Raw genomic sequence first — 13,411 nt, 5'->3', positions numbered from 1 at the left:
ACACAGAGTGGGAGAGCATATAGGTGACATTGGGCACAAAAGAGACACCCCCATAGCCAGGCATGTTAACGGATTCCATGGTGCCGATAGAACTGTGTTCAAGTTTATGGGCATTGAGAAAGTGACTCAACCATATCGGGGGGGGGGGGGGAGATTGGGATCGGATACTTTTACTAAAAGAATCAAAGTGGATCTTCTGGTTGAAGACCATATCCCCCGGAGAACTTAATGAGCAGCTGACCTACAGCTGTTTTATTTAATATGCCTCTAACGCATCTCTCATTAATGCCTGTATTACTGTAATTATTCTGGGATAAGTCCTAGCCAAAATACCTTTTTTACCTCCCTTATATATATTACTGTTCAGAGGATGGTCTATGTCCATTTAAACCTTGAATGTTTCTCTATATATACTGTATATGCTCATCATTTAAATTAACATGGATTAATACAATTTAAGTGGGTTTGGATATATTCCATGGTAAATATCCACGATTTGATCGATATATGAGACATATAATGAGTGCCCTATATTATGCATAGGTGACATCTCACAAATGCCACCAATTGTGGAACGCATGCGTTCCACATAGGAGGCAATGACGCGGTATTCAGCTGCACTCCCTGCCTCATTGGCGGCCGTACGGGTGGAACACATGGTGCGTTCCACGAAACAGGAGGTGATGCAGTATATAGCTGCTCTTCCTGCTTCACTGGCGGCCGCACGGGTGCAACGCACAATGCATTCCACGAAACAGGAAATGACGGCAACGACGACGGCGCACCGGAAATGACGTCCTCTCCCTTACTGCGCACCGGAAATGACGTCCGCCGGCATGTGTGGAGCGCACTCTTGCGTTCCACAGAATCAAAAAGGATGCCCATGACATGTGAGCTACAGGGCATACACTAATAATAGGCGCGCTCTAAATACTCCAGCATGATTGGGGACGCACTTAATGAGGATCATTGTCCAAGGTAGGACACCCTTCTGATTTGCCTACGTGGTTGTTATTATTCGAATTTGTCCAATCATGGCATATGAGCATATTTGGTGGGGGGAGTTCCCACCTAAAAGTAGTCTATTTAAAGGACCAATTTTCTATTACCAATTACCTGTTTCATACCCTCATCCATATCCTATAGGGTGGGTGTTTATCCCTTATTCCCGATGTGGAGATGCATGAGCCATTCCCGTGATTACTCAGATTCCTGAAGAAACGCGTCGGGAGGCACAAAGGGTCAGTTCAGGGCTGTGCTAGTTCAATAGGGCCAGCTGTGGACTGCCCTTGTGAGGGCAGGAGCTTTGGGGTCTCATGGCCAGCTCCAGGATACAGGGACTGGCAGGGACAGTTGATGACGAGAACTCCGCTACTCACAGGGGACATAGAGAGGATATAGAAGACAAGACCACATATGGGTGAGATCCTTCCTTGATGTTCTAACAGTATATTTGTATGAGCCTGATCATTCCATAGGCTTATTTGTATTGTGACATTTTTCTATATAGATGTCCTTACCCCATGTTTTGTTCTGACCACTGTCAGTAAGCGTTCTCCCACAGAGACTGGGGTTTCGTCTTTTAATTTTAACTTGAAATATGTTTGCCTGCCCCAAACAATGATTGAATTTTTTAATCATGTCTAGTAAAAGTTAAGTTTTAAAGTTCACAGTTTTGCTGTTTCTGATGTTATTGCCTATGTGGATTTCAGAGTAGGTCCTGGATAGGATCTTTCTCTTACATTCTGGTTTCGTTATAATTTTTGCTTTTTTCATTTTGTGTAACAGATTACAATTTTTTTGGGGACCAGGAATGTCTTTCTGTGATACAGAATGGTCATTTCTAGCACTGAAACACTTATTTTTTCCCCCCAAAACTCCAATATGACAATTCGGACCATTACCTATCGTGTGCAGATGGTTTCCTGATGTTGTAAAAATTTCCAATACCGTTTTATTATTGTAATCGGTCACATCACTTATACAGCATGAAAAATTCATATTCTGGTTACACTGGAAGCTCCCGATCACCGGGCTCCTGCGGATCTGAGACGCCCTGGCCAGTCTGACAATCTTTATTACTTTGTTTGCCGACACAACCCCAACACTGCCGGTGTCCACCGAGCATTGGTAATTTCCTGAAAAGTAAAACACAAGTATTACAAGCCGGGTGCGGATGATGGGATAATGGTTACTGGGAACACCGCTCTATAGGATAGCTAACAAGAATATTCCAGGGCCGGGTGACAGGGAAGGGAAAAGACATTCTCTGGTCATTTTATACTGGAAAGCCATTCAATAATAAATTCTATAAATACAAAAGCCATGAGAAAGAAAGATAGATAGAAAGGTAGATAACTAAATGGGATATAGACAGATCAATTACATATATTAGACAGATCGATATGATATCGATAAAAGATAGATATGAAATAAATAGATAATAGATAGATAGATAATAGATAGATATGAGATAGATAGATAATAGATAGATATGAGATAGATAGATAATAGATAGATATGAGATAGGTAGAACATCGATAGATAGATATGTAGATACATGATAGTTAAATAATATATGATGGATAGATAGATAGATAGATAATAGAGAGAAAGACAGATAGATAATAGATAGACAGATAGATAGGTATGAGATATAGATAGGTATCCATACAAATAGAGGCAGCGCTCCAAGGCCCAAAATATGCAGATTTTATTGATCCATTTTGATGGCGAGGTTTTATTCCAAGTGTGGAGCTTTATCAAGCAGTGCCATGTTATACATGTGACAAATATATACAAGTTAATAAATTCATAAACTTTCTTAGTACAGTTTCATAATAAAGTGCATTATAGTGCAATTCATACATTCATTGCAATAATAGAGAGCCAAAACATGGCATTTATATTTCATATTGATGTATATAGTAATTGCTTAATTGTATACAAAGTGACACAAGTACAAAATATTTATACTTGATTATGACCCCCCCCCCACCGCATTATAAAGAGACCATACATGCCGCATATCGGGGTCCCGGAAATACTACTGCATATGTCCCTAATGCCTTAAAGGTAGCAGTAACATTCCAGTGCGCATGCGTCCAGCCATTTTGCCGTAGCCCTACTTACTGCAGATGTCTATGTGCAATACATATATTCTTAGATAGATACTCACCATCCCAGGCTACAGTAGTGACATTACTTGGGATATTCAGGTTAGAGTAGCACGCGCTTAGATTATTAGTGTAGCGTATGGAGGGAATGGTGGTATTCTGGAAGTACCAGGTGATGGATTGCACGTTGGTGGCGTTACAATTACACTCTACGGTCAGGTCTCTTCCCTCTGATATTTCGTTCTTTGAAGTCACAGAAGCTCCAACTAACAGAAACCAAAATAAGAAAAATTATTGCACACAACCCATGAGGATTGGCAGTAGCATTTAAATGGTTAAACAGCGACTATGGGAGCTCTCTCTGGTTGCTGCTGTTAGTAGCAGATGTTGGTTGTGTAACTGTGGTATGGAGCGGGCTCAGGACCTGAGACTGTTCTCTACACCTTTGTCTGACATAAGACGTCTTATGCCAGGAAAGGGTTAAACTGCTCCGGAAAAATGAAAGATGGATGCTATGGAAAAGGGGCATTGAGATAGCAGATGTGCAGATGGATCAGCTGCACTGGGGCCTGTGGAACCCAATCATAGTATCTCAGCTGCGTGCCGATGGGAGGATGGAATGACGCGCCCCCCTGTCGATGCGTGTTAAATCCTGCGGTCAGCGGCATTTAACAGCAGCGGGCTGAGCACCGATCCACCCATGGCTGATAAAAGGCACATAATGACTGATTTAATCAGCCATCATCTGACGGGAAAGATGCGGGCTCAGAGAATGAGCCCGCATCAAAGTCAGGGACATGACATATGACGTAAATATATGTCAAATGTCGTGAAGGGATTAATATAGGAGGATTTTCTCTACGTAAGGGCTCGATCACACTGCCATATGTTTTCTCATGTGAGAGATTCGGGCCGATTATGCTAATGACACTCAGCTCAAACTCTGTCAGAGCTGGATCCGAGTGTCATCTGAGTGTGATCCTATCCTCTAGCAAGAGAGAATCGCAGCACAGGTGTGGAGAAGATGGAGACTGCACTTGGATGACATCCGAATGCAGCCCCTCTCTCTGCCTATGGCACAGCGCTCTACACTCTACCGTGGCAGTTTATGAGTTTTCTGCTCCATAAATTCAGATAATACTTACAGTTAGCCTGATATATCACCTTGACGTTGCGCGTTTCGTTTGCCCCATTTGTCGTGTAACACGTACAGTCGTAGCTGCCAGTCTTTAACCGGGCACAGGTTGCTTCATCCACCGCAACGTTGTACGTTTTACATGTAGGGCTGTTTCTTACTATACCTGTTAAATAGAAAAAAAAATTTGGAGGGGGCAAATGATATAATAAAAAGTAATGGTGACAAATGTAAAAATGTACAGCATCTTCAGTGTGAAAAAACTGATGCCAGTTAATACCTGGCACCAATATAGTAAATGGATATAAGCAATGAAGCAGGTATTACCCAGCAAGTAACCCCCTGCAGCTGTCACTACGCCGCCACTGTGGCCATACAGAGGCGTAATATGGTCGTACAGCAGCCTCCTATATCTCTGATTGCAGGTGCTGGACCTCAGTTAGTAAGAATGAGTGACAGAGCGGTATCCATAGGGGAGATTAAAATTCAAAAATATACCCCCTCTTACCAAAATTACATGTCAGTCTTAATGAAGGGCAAGTACAATGCACCAAATTCATTAAGAGGTTCATGAATCAGATGCTTCTTATCAGTGACATGCGCCTCTCGTCAGTGACATGCGCTGTGATGAATAGCACCAGAGGGATCACCAGAATCCCACTGCTGCCACCAGGATTCGTGGATCGAGATACAAGAGCAGCCCATGGTTAAATTCTATATTTAATCGCCTTAAGGGCACATTAGCCAATACACTATATACATAAGGGTTATACATACATAGTGGTCAGAGATGCAAACAGAATAGTAGTGGCACAAAATTATGCAGATATTAAGAGTCAGTTACCAGACATATGGAAGGCCTGGCTTGCAGGGGAGGGGCTGCCACATGGGAGGCTTGTGGTTCCCTCTGTTGGGTGTCTTGTCCCAAAAGATGTGTCGTTGCAGCCTCCCAGAGAAAAAGCAATAGGCCAAAAGCTGCAGGAGCTTTTAATCCCTTTGGGTAATTCCCCTTCTGCCCCCTGGGCTGGACCCAAATCTCCAACCCTGGCTTCTAGCAGCGAGAAACTCCAGAAACTAAGATGGATCATAACTCCTGAATGGACGGTCCTAGGGAGCCCGTACTAGTGTCATCGGATCCAGCCAGGTCCCTGCTACGCATGGAGACTAAACACATTGGCCCTAGGTGTTTCTGAATGGCTGTGCCGTGTATCTGCTAGACTGGGTCAAGACACAGGCGGATGTTCACCATGTCCTTGGGATTTCAAAAATGTATTTAAGGTATGCCTAGGACGTATAGTATTTCCATAAATCAATGTAAAATTCATATCTGTCTAACTAAAGGAAACCCACATGGCTTGGAACCACATAACAGGCAAGTCCTTTGTTCTGAATTGAGCTGGTTAGAGGTGTGATATTTGACACTCACAGTCTCTTGACCCCTCCTGCAGCTGCTCAGTGTCCTGTTACAACTGCACACTGAAGGGGCTTTATAATCCTCTGTGAAATAGGTTACAATAATTGACACAGAAATATATCTCCAATATTCTTAACATGCGCCTCTCATCCGTGGCATGCGCCTCTCATCAGTGTCATGATCCTCTGATTTGCCTTACCAGAAATGCTACTCCAATCAGAGACTGGAGTAGCCGTCACTTTTGCAGAACTTGATGAGCAGGCATAGCCAAGCCCCATCTCGCCCCAGCTCTTCCACAGCTCCATCCATTTCGTCAGAGCTGCTTCATACTGGCATGAAAACGCCAAAAAGTAGCTACATTTTTGAGCAATTCCGCGTTGCACAAGAAAGGAATTGCGACTTTGTAAAGCAGTTTTCTAGTGTAAAAGTTTTGATGATTTTCCCATAAAGAGTGCTAAATTTTAATTTGTCTGGAGGGTCATTTTTTTCTTGTATACCCGGGGTCAGGTGGGTGACTTACCTCTCCAGGCTCCAATGTGATATATCTGCGGGCAGTGGAGAGAGAGAACTGTGCAGCTGAATCACTCTACAGTGCTCAAATAATACCATCACATAGAGCCAAATAATACCGCCATATGGGTCTATTTGGGGGATTGTCAGCACTCACCTTCCTTCCCGCTGTTAACAGTACATGTCATTTGAAAGTCCACACTTGGGCCTTGTGTGCAGCACTGGAGCACAGGAATCTCCACGTTGTTACAGCTAATGTTCGTGTTCAAAATGGTAACATCCAGCGGCTGAACAGCTATCGTCGTGTCCGCCCGGTAAGAGTCCGAGCCGTTGTCTACTGTGCAGAGATAGGTTCCTACCAGCATCAAAAAGATAAACATGGACAGTCAGGACATCCATGTATTTTAGGGAAATGTGTTGCCATGTACAGGGTCAAAGGGCAGAGTCAGGGCCGCCAACCATCCAAAAATTCCCGGACAGTCCGTAAAAACTTTTTTCCACTGTCCGTAAATACATTTGACTTGTTGATGATTTTTTTGAAGCTGAAGAGACAGATTTTTATGACTGTATTGATCACTTCTTTACATTTCACAATGAATGCAGCTGACGTCTTCATATAGGATTTATGGGCTTATAATAATCTTAATGATTTATTATGGTCATCTAATGTTGTCAACCCTGGGCAGAGTTACTTGAAAGGTAACAGCCCTATAAAGCTAGAGAAAGGGGATATAATGGGGAAGGTTTGGCTCCTACACCCTACACCCCCTCACTGCACAGGGACCACTGCACGGGTGACAGAGCATGCCCAGAACACCCCCCTGTAAAAGTCCATATGTCAAGTACATTCATGAGGATACAATGTACTATGGAAACCCTTCTACCACTTCGAGCAACTGTGCAGGCACTTCTAGACTGCAAGATGGGGGACATGACGGACTACCACTAGATATCACAGATGGGGGATTCTTACCGGCACTGCTTAGTGATATACCATTGATGGTTAGAACGGATTGTACGGTGCTGCCGACCACCTGTGTTGTATATGAAGAACTTTGCACGGCTTCGGTGTCGTTGTGATACCAGGAAACATTTGAGAACGAGGTGATGTCCACAGTGCAGGTCAGGACAACGTTGTCTTTACTGAAAATACTGCTGGGACTGACTGTGACATTACTCTTGTCTGTAGGGATAACAACAAAAAGAGATTTTAGGAAAATATTAGGATTGTCAATTTCCAATATAATCATTAATAAAAAGTTGAGCCATGTTGTAAATATATTCCATTACATATGGAATGCTGAACTGACCCTGAGTTACATCCTGTATTATACTCCAGAGCTGCACTCACTATTCTGCTGGTCAGTCACTGTGTACATACATTACATTACTGATCCTGTACTGATCCTGAGTTACATCCTGTATTATACTCCAGAGCTGCACTCACTATTCTGCTGGTCAGTCACTGTGTACATACATTACATTACTGATCCTGAGTTACATCCTGTATTATACTCCAGAGCTGCACTCACTATTCTGCTGGTGCAGTCACTGTGTACATACATTACATTACTGATCCTGTACTGATCCTGAGTTACATCCTGTATTATACTCCAGAGCTGCACTCACTATTCTGCTGGTGCAGTCATTGTGTACATACATTACATTACTGATCCTGTACTGATCCTGAGTTACATCCTGTATTATACTCCAGAGCTGCACTCCCTATTCTGCTGGTGCAGTCACTGTGTACATACATTACATTACTGATCCTGTACTGATCCTGAGTTACATCCTGTATTATACTCCAGAGCTGCACTCACTATTCTGCTTGTGTAGTCACTGTATACATACATTACATTACTGATCCTGTACTGATCCTGAGTTACATCCTGTATTATACCCCAGAGCTGCACTCACTATTCTGCTGGTGCAGTCAATGTGTACGTACATTACATTACTGATCCTGTACTGATCCTGAGTTACATCCTGTATTATACCCCAGAGCTGCACTCACTATTCTGCTGGTGCAGTCGCTGTATACATACATTACATTACTGATCCTGTACTGATCCTGAGTTACATCCTGTATTATACTCCAGAGCTGCACTCACTATTCTGCTGGTGCAGTCACTGTGTACATACATTACATTACTGATCCTGAGTTACATCCTGTGTTATACCCCAGAGCTGCACTCACTATTCTGCTGGTGCAGTCACTGTGTACATACATTACATTACTGATCCTGTACTGATCCTTTGTTACATCCGGTATTATACTCCAGAGCTGCACTCACTATTCTGCTGGTGCAGTCACTGTGTACATACATTACATTACTGATCCTGTACTGATCCTGAGTTACATCCTGTATTATACTCCAGAGCTGCACTCACTATTCTGCTGGTGCAGTCACTGTGTACATACATTACATTACTGATCCTGTACTGATCCTTTGTTACATCCGGTATTATACTCCAGAGCTGCACTCACTATTCTGCTGGTGCAGTCACTGTGTACATACATTACATTACTGATCCTGAGTTACATCCGGTATTATACTCCAGAGCTGCACTCACTATTCTGCTGGTGCAGTCACTGTGTACATACATTACATTACTGATCCTGTACTGATCCTGAGTTACATCCTGTATTATACTCCAGAGCTGCACTCACTATTCTGCTGGTGCAGTCACTGTGTACATACATTACATTACATTACATTACTGATCCTGAGTTACATCCTGTATTATACTCCAGAGCTGCACTCACTATTCTGCTGGTGCAGTCACTGTGTACATACATTACATTACTGATCCTGAGTTACATCCTGTATTATACTCCAGAGCTGCACTCACTATTCTGCTGGTGCAGTCACTGTGTACATACATTACATTACTGATCCTGTACTGATCCTGAGTTACATCCTGTATTATACTCCAGAGCTGCACTCACTATTCTGCTGGTGCAGTCACTGTGTACATACATTACATTACATTACATTACTGATCCTGAGTTACATCCTGTATTATACCCCAGAGCTGCACTCACTATTCTGCTGGTGCAGTCACTGTGTACATACATTACTGATCCTGAGTTACATCCTGTATTATACCCCAGAGCTGCACTCACTATTCTGCTGGTGCAGTCACCAATAGTGGCGCTAATTCTGGGCAAAAGAAAAACAACTAATTTTTCTAATTAAAATGAAGATGTAAACTTTACATGAAACCTTCTCACCAGTTATTATAATCGTTATTCTGGGGTCCACAGTGTAATTTACTGACAAGCGATCTAGCAGGTTTTGGTTGGCAGTGGTAATGGCAGTAGTAGACGCTGGCTCGGTGACAAGTGTGTAATCAACCACAACACTCCCATTCCTAAAATTAAGAATGAACGATCAGACAGCACAAAAATAGCAAAAATATAACCTAAGCCAAAACACTTTTTTTTTAAACAGTGCCACCCTTGTCAGTAGGCTGAACCTGGTATTGCAGCTAAGCCTCATTTTATTTAATGGCGCTGAGCTATAGTACCAGGCACAGCCTATGGGCGAGTGTGGCACAGCCAGATGATTTTTTTAATCCCATACAATCCTTTTTAGTTTTTTGGAACATCTAGTTGATCACAGGCAGAGACGACGTCCGGGACCAGGAGCGTAAAATGTTCTGAACCCGCAGATTCTACAGCCGACATTGGGATCTCTCTTTACCTGAAGCGGTTAACGGCTCCTGATCTGAACCCACTCAGGCTTCCATAAGCTTTTCCCATCTGGAAAATAGAAATTAATTCACATTTCAAAATTTTCACTTTTTCCCTTGACTCATATCACCTGTCCTGGTGTAGCAGCTCTCCACCCGTTCCTCCATTGCCTCGCTTCCGTCTTCAGCCTTCTTCGCTCTTCAGCGCCTCCAGTGGTGACTACCTCACAAGACGTCATGATGTGCATTACCCCGTGATGTCATGATTTGACTTTAGGCTCAATCAGTATCAGAGGCGCTGAAGTGTGAAGACGAAAGACAAGACCAGAGCTGGAAATGGGAAGTGAGGCAACGGAGGAACGGTCAGAGAGCTGCAGAGACAATATGGGGGAAAGGTCAGAATAAGGTTCTTTTTAAACCCAACCGCTATTAAGGGAAATTGCACCGGCAGATTGACATTTCGCTTGATTTAAGTGAATAAAATGATTTTTTATCTTCTAAGCGATTCGCTCGTCTCTAATATGTCTCCCTTGAAGAAACATTCTGGGCTTCAGTAAATTAAAAACTCCTCTAAAAATTCTGCAAACAAAGAGCATTTACTGAAGCGGTTTCCACTAGAAAACTTTTTTTACCTCGAAAAAAAAAAAAAACTCACTGCACATATTCTTAAAAATCTGTTAGGTCAATGTAATGTCTTTTCATTATTATATATTATTTATCATTATATATTATTATGTATTATTATATTGTATTATTTATTATTTTATATGAATTATTATTATCATCATATTGTATTATATATATTATTATTTTAGATTATGTATTATTATTACATGATTCTAATTACAAAATACATGCATTTCAGCACAGAAAAATGTGTCCTGTATTTTTTTTTTATTTGATATATTTTAAAGATAAAGAAATAAAGAATGGATATTTCCCCTCCTCATATTTAAATGCCTGTATTTTGGGGCGAAAATAATTTTTGCAATTGGGTTTCATGAAAAATTTTGTTGTTGACTGATGAATGAGTTAACTGAGAATCCGTCAGTGAGCTGTTCTGATGGGGAATTTGCAACATTTTTCTGTCTTTTTTTCTGAGCTCATTTCAGCTGCTTGATGACTACATCGAAGTTCAGCTCAACTGTGGTCATAAATCTGATCCAAGGAGTTGAGAAAAAGACAGATTAAATGACTTTCAAACTCAGAAAAGAGCTCACTGCTGGATCCTCAGTAAACTCAATCTACAGGCAGCAGATATGCAAAGAACTAAAGAGCCTATGGAAGCCAAACAGAACAAAATATTTAATAAAACCCAATTACAGGACACATTTTTTCGTGCTAAAAATGATTTTTGTATTTTTTTTTTAATTGATATATTTTAAAGATAAAGAATTTTTTATTTTTTTTTAATAATTTCTGGGGCGAGTGATGGATTTTTTTTCCCATTCTTTGATGTACAGAAGAAGAGACAATCCTTGATCTGCTCATAAGACAATGTATCAATCCCAGCAGCAGTGATACAAAGAAACGCTTATGATACAAAGCAACAAGCGCCCTCCTCCTCCTCCTCCTCCTCCTCCCACCTGATATTCCAGATCCTTCTTAAGGTTTTTGTACTTTTCTGATGTATTGTCCTTGAGATCTGCTGTGAAGTTTTCCAGAAGTCTTAGGCTCATGTTTATAGAGACTGTAAGCAAAAGAACAAATATTATGTCCTCAGAGAAGACGGAGATCTCAGGAGAACCTGGAGAGAATATTACTGAGGCCGAAAAGACGCACCATCATGGACAATCAATCACAATCAGTCAGGTGTGTATTGTACCTAAAAGGTATTCCCATCTTAGTGATAAAATCTCACTAGTATATGCCATCACTTAAAGGGGTTTTTCTATCCACCACCTCTGGAAACATTTTATTTTTTTTACTTAAATGCATGTATTTGGGGCTAGAAATTATTTTTGCAATTGGGTTTCATTACAAATGTTGCAGCGTTTGGCCTTTGCAGTCTTCGTTTCGATGCACATTCAACTTTGATGTGGTCTCTGGCATCAATCAGCTGAGAGGAGCTCAGAAATAAGACGGATAAGTTATAAAGCCTCCTATTGGACTGTCAAAACTAGCTCACTGACAGATTCTCAGTTAACTCATTCTGCAGCCAGCAATAGGCATCATGGGGACTATAGAAAGCAAACATTTTTAATGAAACTCAATTGCAAAAATTATTTTTAGCCTCAAATACATTAATTTAAGTAAAAAAAAAAAAAATGTCCTCCAAGGTGAACAAACCCTTTTATGATCTTTGGGGCATTAGCTCTCTGGGAACTCCCTTGATCCTGGGAAGCCTGTATGGAAATGGAGCAGTAGTGCATTTGCTTGACCAACTCTCTTCAATTCTTTGGAACTATAAGTCCCATACACTTGTAGTCTGTAATCTTGGAGACTCATAGTTATGCATGGGAGCTGTATACACAAAACGGCTGACTATTTTTTAATTAAAGGTTAATTAACGGAAGGTTAGACTCTTCCCAAGGGTTCATTCTGGAGGCGTTGGAGCCCGGCTTTCTCACCTGGTTTGGGCTGACAGTACTGTGTAGGGACACTTGAGCCTTGGATGCAGTTACAGTTGCCGGCGCTGTATCCTGGACAGGGGCCATAAGATGCGCACACAGTGTCGTTCCATAAGTAGTCGCTCTCACAGGAGCACTGCACATCACTGCCGGTTTGGTTACAAGCTAGAAGAAAAACAGAGCAAAGGCGGCCAGTGAACACGGGAATATTGTAGAGCGTGATGTGCAAGAATTATGCTCAGGAGCCCCCCTTTATCATATAGGAGCCCCCTTTACCATGGGGTCCACAGAAGCTGTAGTGGTCGCCTTTATGATACTCTTCTGCAGTCCAATATACAGGTGCATCTCACAAAATTAGAATATCATCAAAAAGTTAATTTATTTCAGTTCTTCAATACAAAAAGTGAAGCTGATATATTATATAGAGTCATTACACACAGAGGGATCTATTTCAAGTGTTTATTTCTGTTAATGTTGATGATTATGGCTTACAGCCAATGAAAACACAAAAGTCATTATCTCAGTAAATTAGAATAATTAACAAAAAACACCTGCACAGGCTTCCCAAGCGTTTAAAAAGGTTCCTTAGTCTGTTTCAGTAGGCTCCACAGTCATGGGGAAGACTGCTGACTTGACAGATGTCCAGAAGGCAGTCATTGACACACTCCACAAGGTCCCAGAGTCTGGAGGAAGAGTGGAGAGGCCACAATCCAAGCTGCTGGAGGTCTAGTGTGAAGTCTCCATAATCAGTGATGGTTTGGGGAGCCATGTCATCTGCTGGTGTAGGTCCACTGTGTTTTATCAACACCAAAGTCAGCGCAGCCGTCTACCAGGACATTGTAGAGCCCTTCATGCTTCCCTCTGCCGACAAGCTTTATGGAGATGGAAATGTCATTCTCCAGCAGGACCTGGCCCCTGTCCACACTGCCAAAAGTACCAATACCTGGTGTAAAAACAACAGTATCAC

General features: G+C 41.8%; 1 protein-coding gene across 3 annotated transcripts in view; it reads right to left on the bottom strand.

Moving 5' to 3' along the window:
- Positions 1-13,411, bottom strand: part of ADGRF5 (adhesion G protein-coupled receptor F5) — a 227,988-nt gene that overhangs the window by 19,171 nt on the left and 195,406 nt on the right. For all 3 annotated transcript variants that reach the window (XM_073674108.1, XM_073674106.1, XM_073674107.1), the window contains exons 5-13: positions 12,445-12,609; positions 11,461-11,564; positions 9,886-9,944; positions 9,414-9,553; positions 7,149-7,358; positions 6,333-6,530; positions 4,262-4,417; positions 3,179-3,382; positions 1,905-2,138 (exon numbers count right to left, since the gene is read on the bottom strand). In XM_073674108.1, coding sequence (XP_073530209.1) covers positions 1,905-2,138; positions 3,179-3,382; positions 4,262-4,417; positions 6,333-6,530; positions 7,149-7,358; positions 9,414-9,553; positions 9,886-9,944; positions 11,461-11,564; positions 12,445-12,609 — 1,470 coding nt within the window. The remainder of the gene's footprint in view (positions 1-1,904; positions 2,139-3,178; positions 3,383-4,261; positions 4,418-6,332; positions 6,531-7,148; positions 7,359-9,413; positions 9,554-9,885; positions 9,945-11,460; positions 11,565-12,444; positions 12,610-13,411) is intronic.

The sequence above is a fragment of the Phyllobates terribilis genome, unplaced genomic scaffold (assembly GCF_046119375.1).
Source record: "Phyllobates terribilis strain yellow unplaced genomic scaffold, ASM4611937v1 Scaffold_3__8_contigs__length_932513732, whole genome shotgun sequence".
In the NCBI taxonomy this organism is placed as follows: domain Eukaryota; kingdom Metazoa; phylum Chordata; class Amphibia; order Anura; family Dendrobatidae; genus Phyllobates; species Phyllobates terribilis.
The sequence above is the reverse complement of the archived record's forward strand: the minus strand, read 5'-3'. Positions and strand labels throughout refer to the sequence as shown.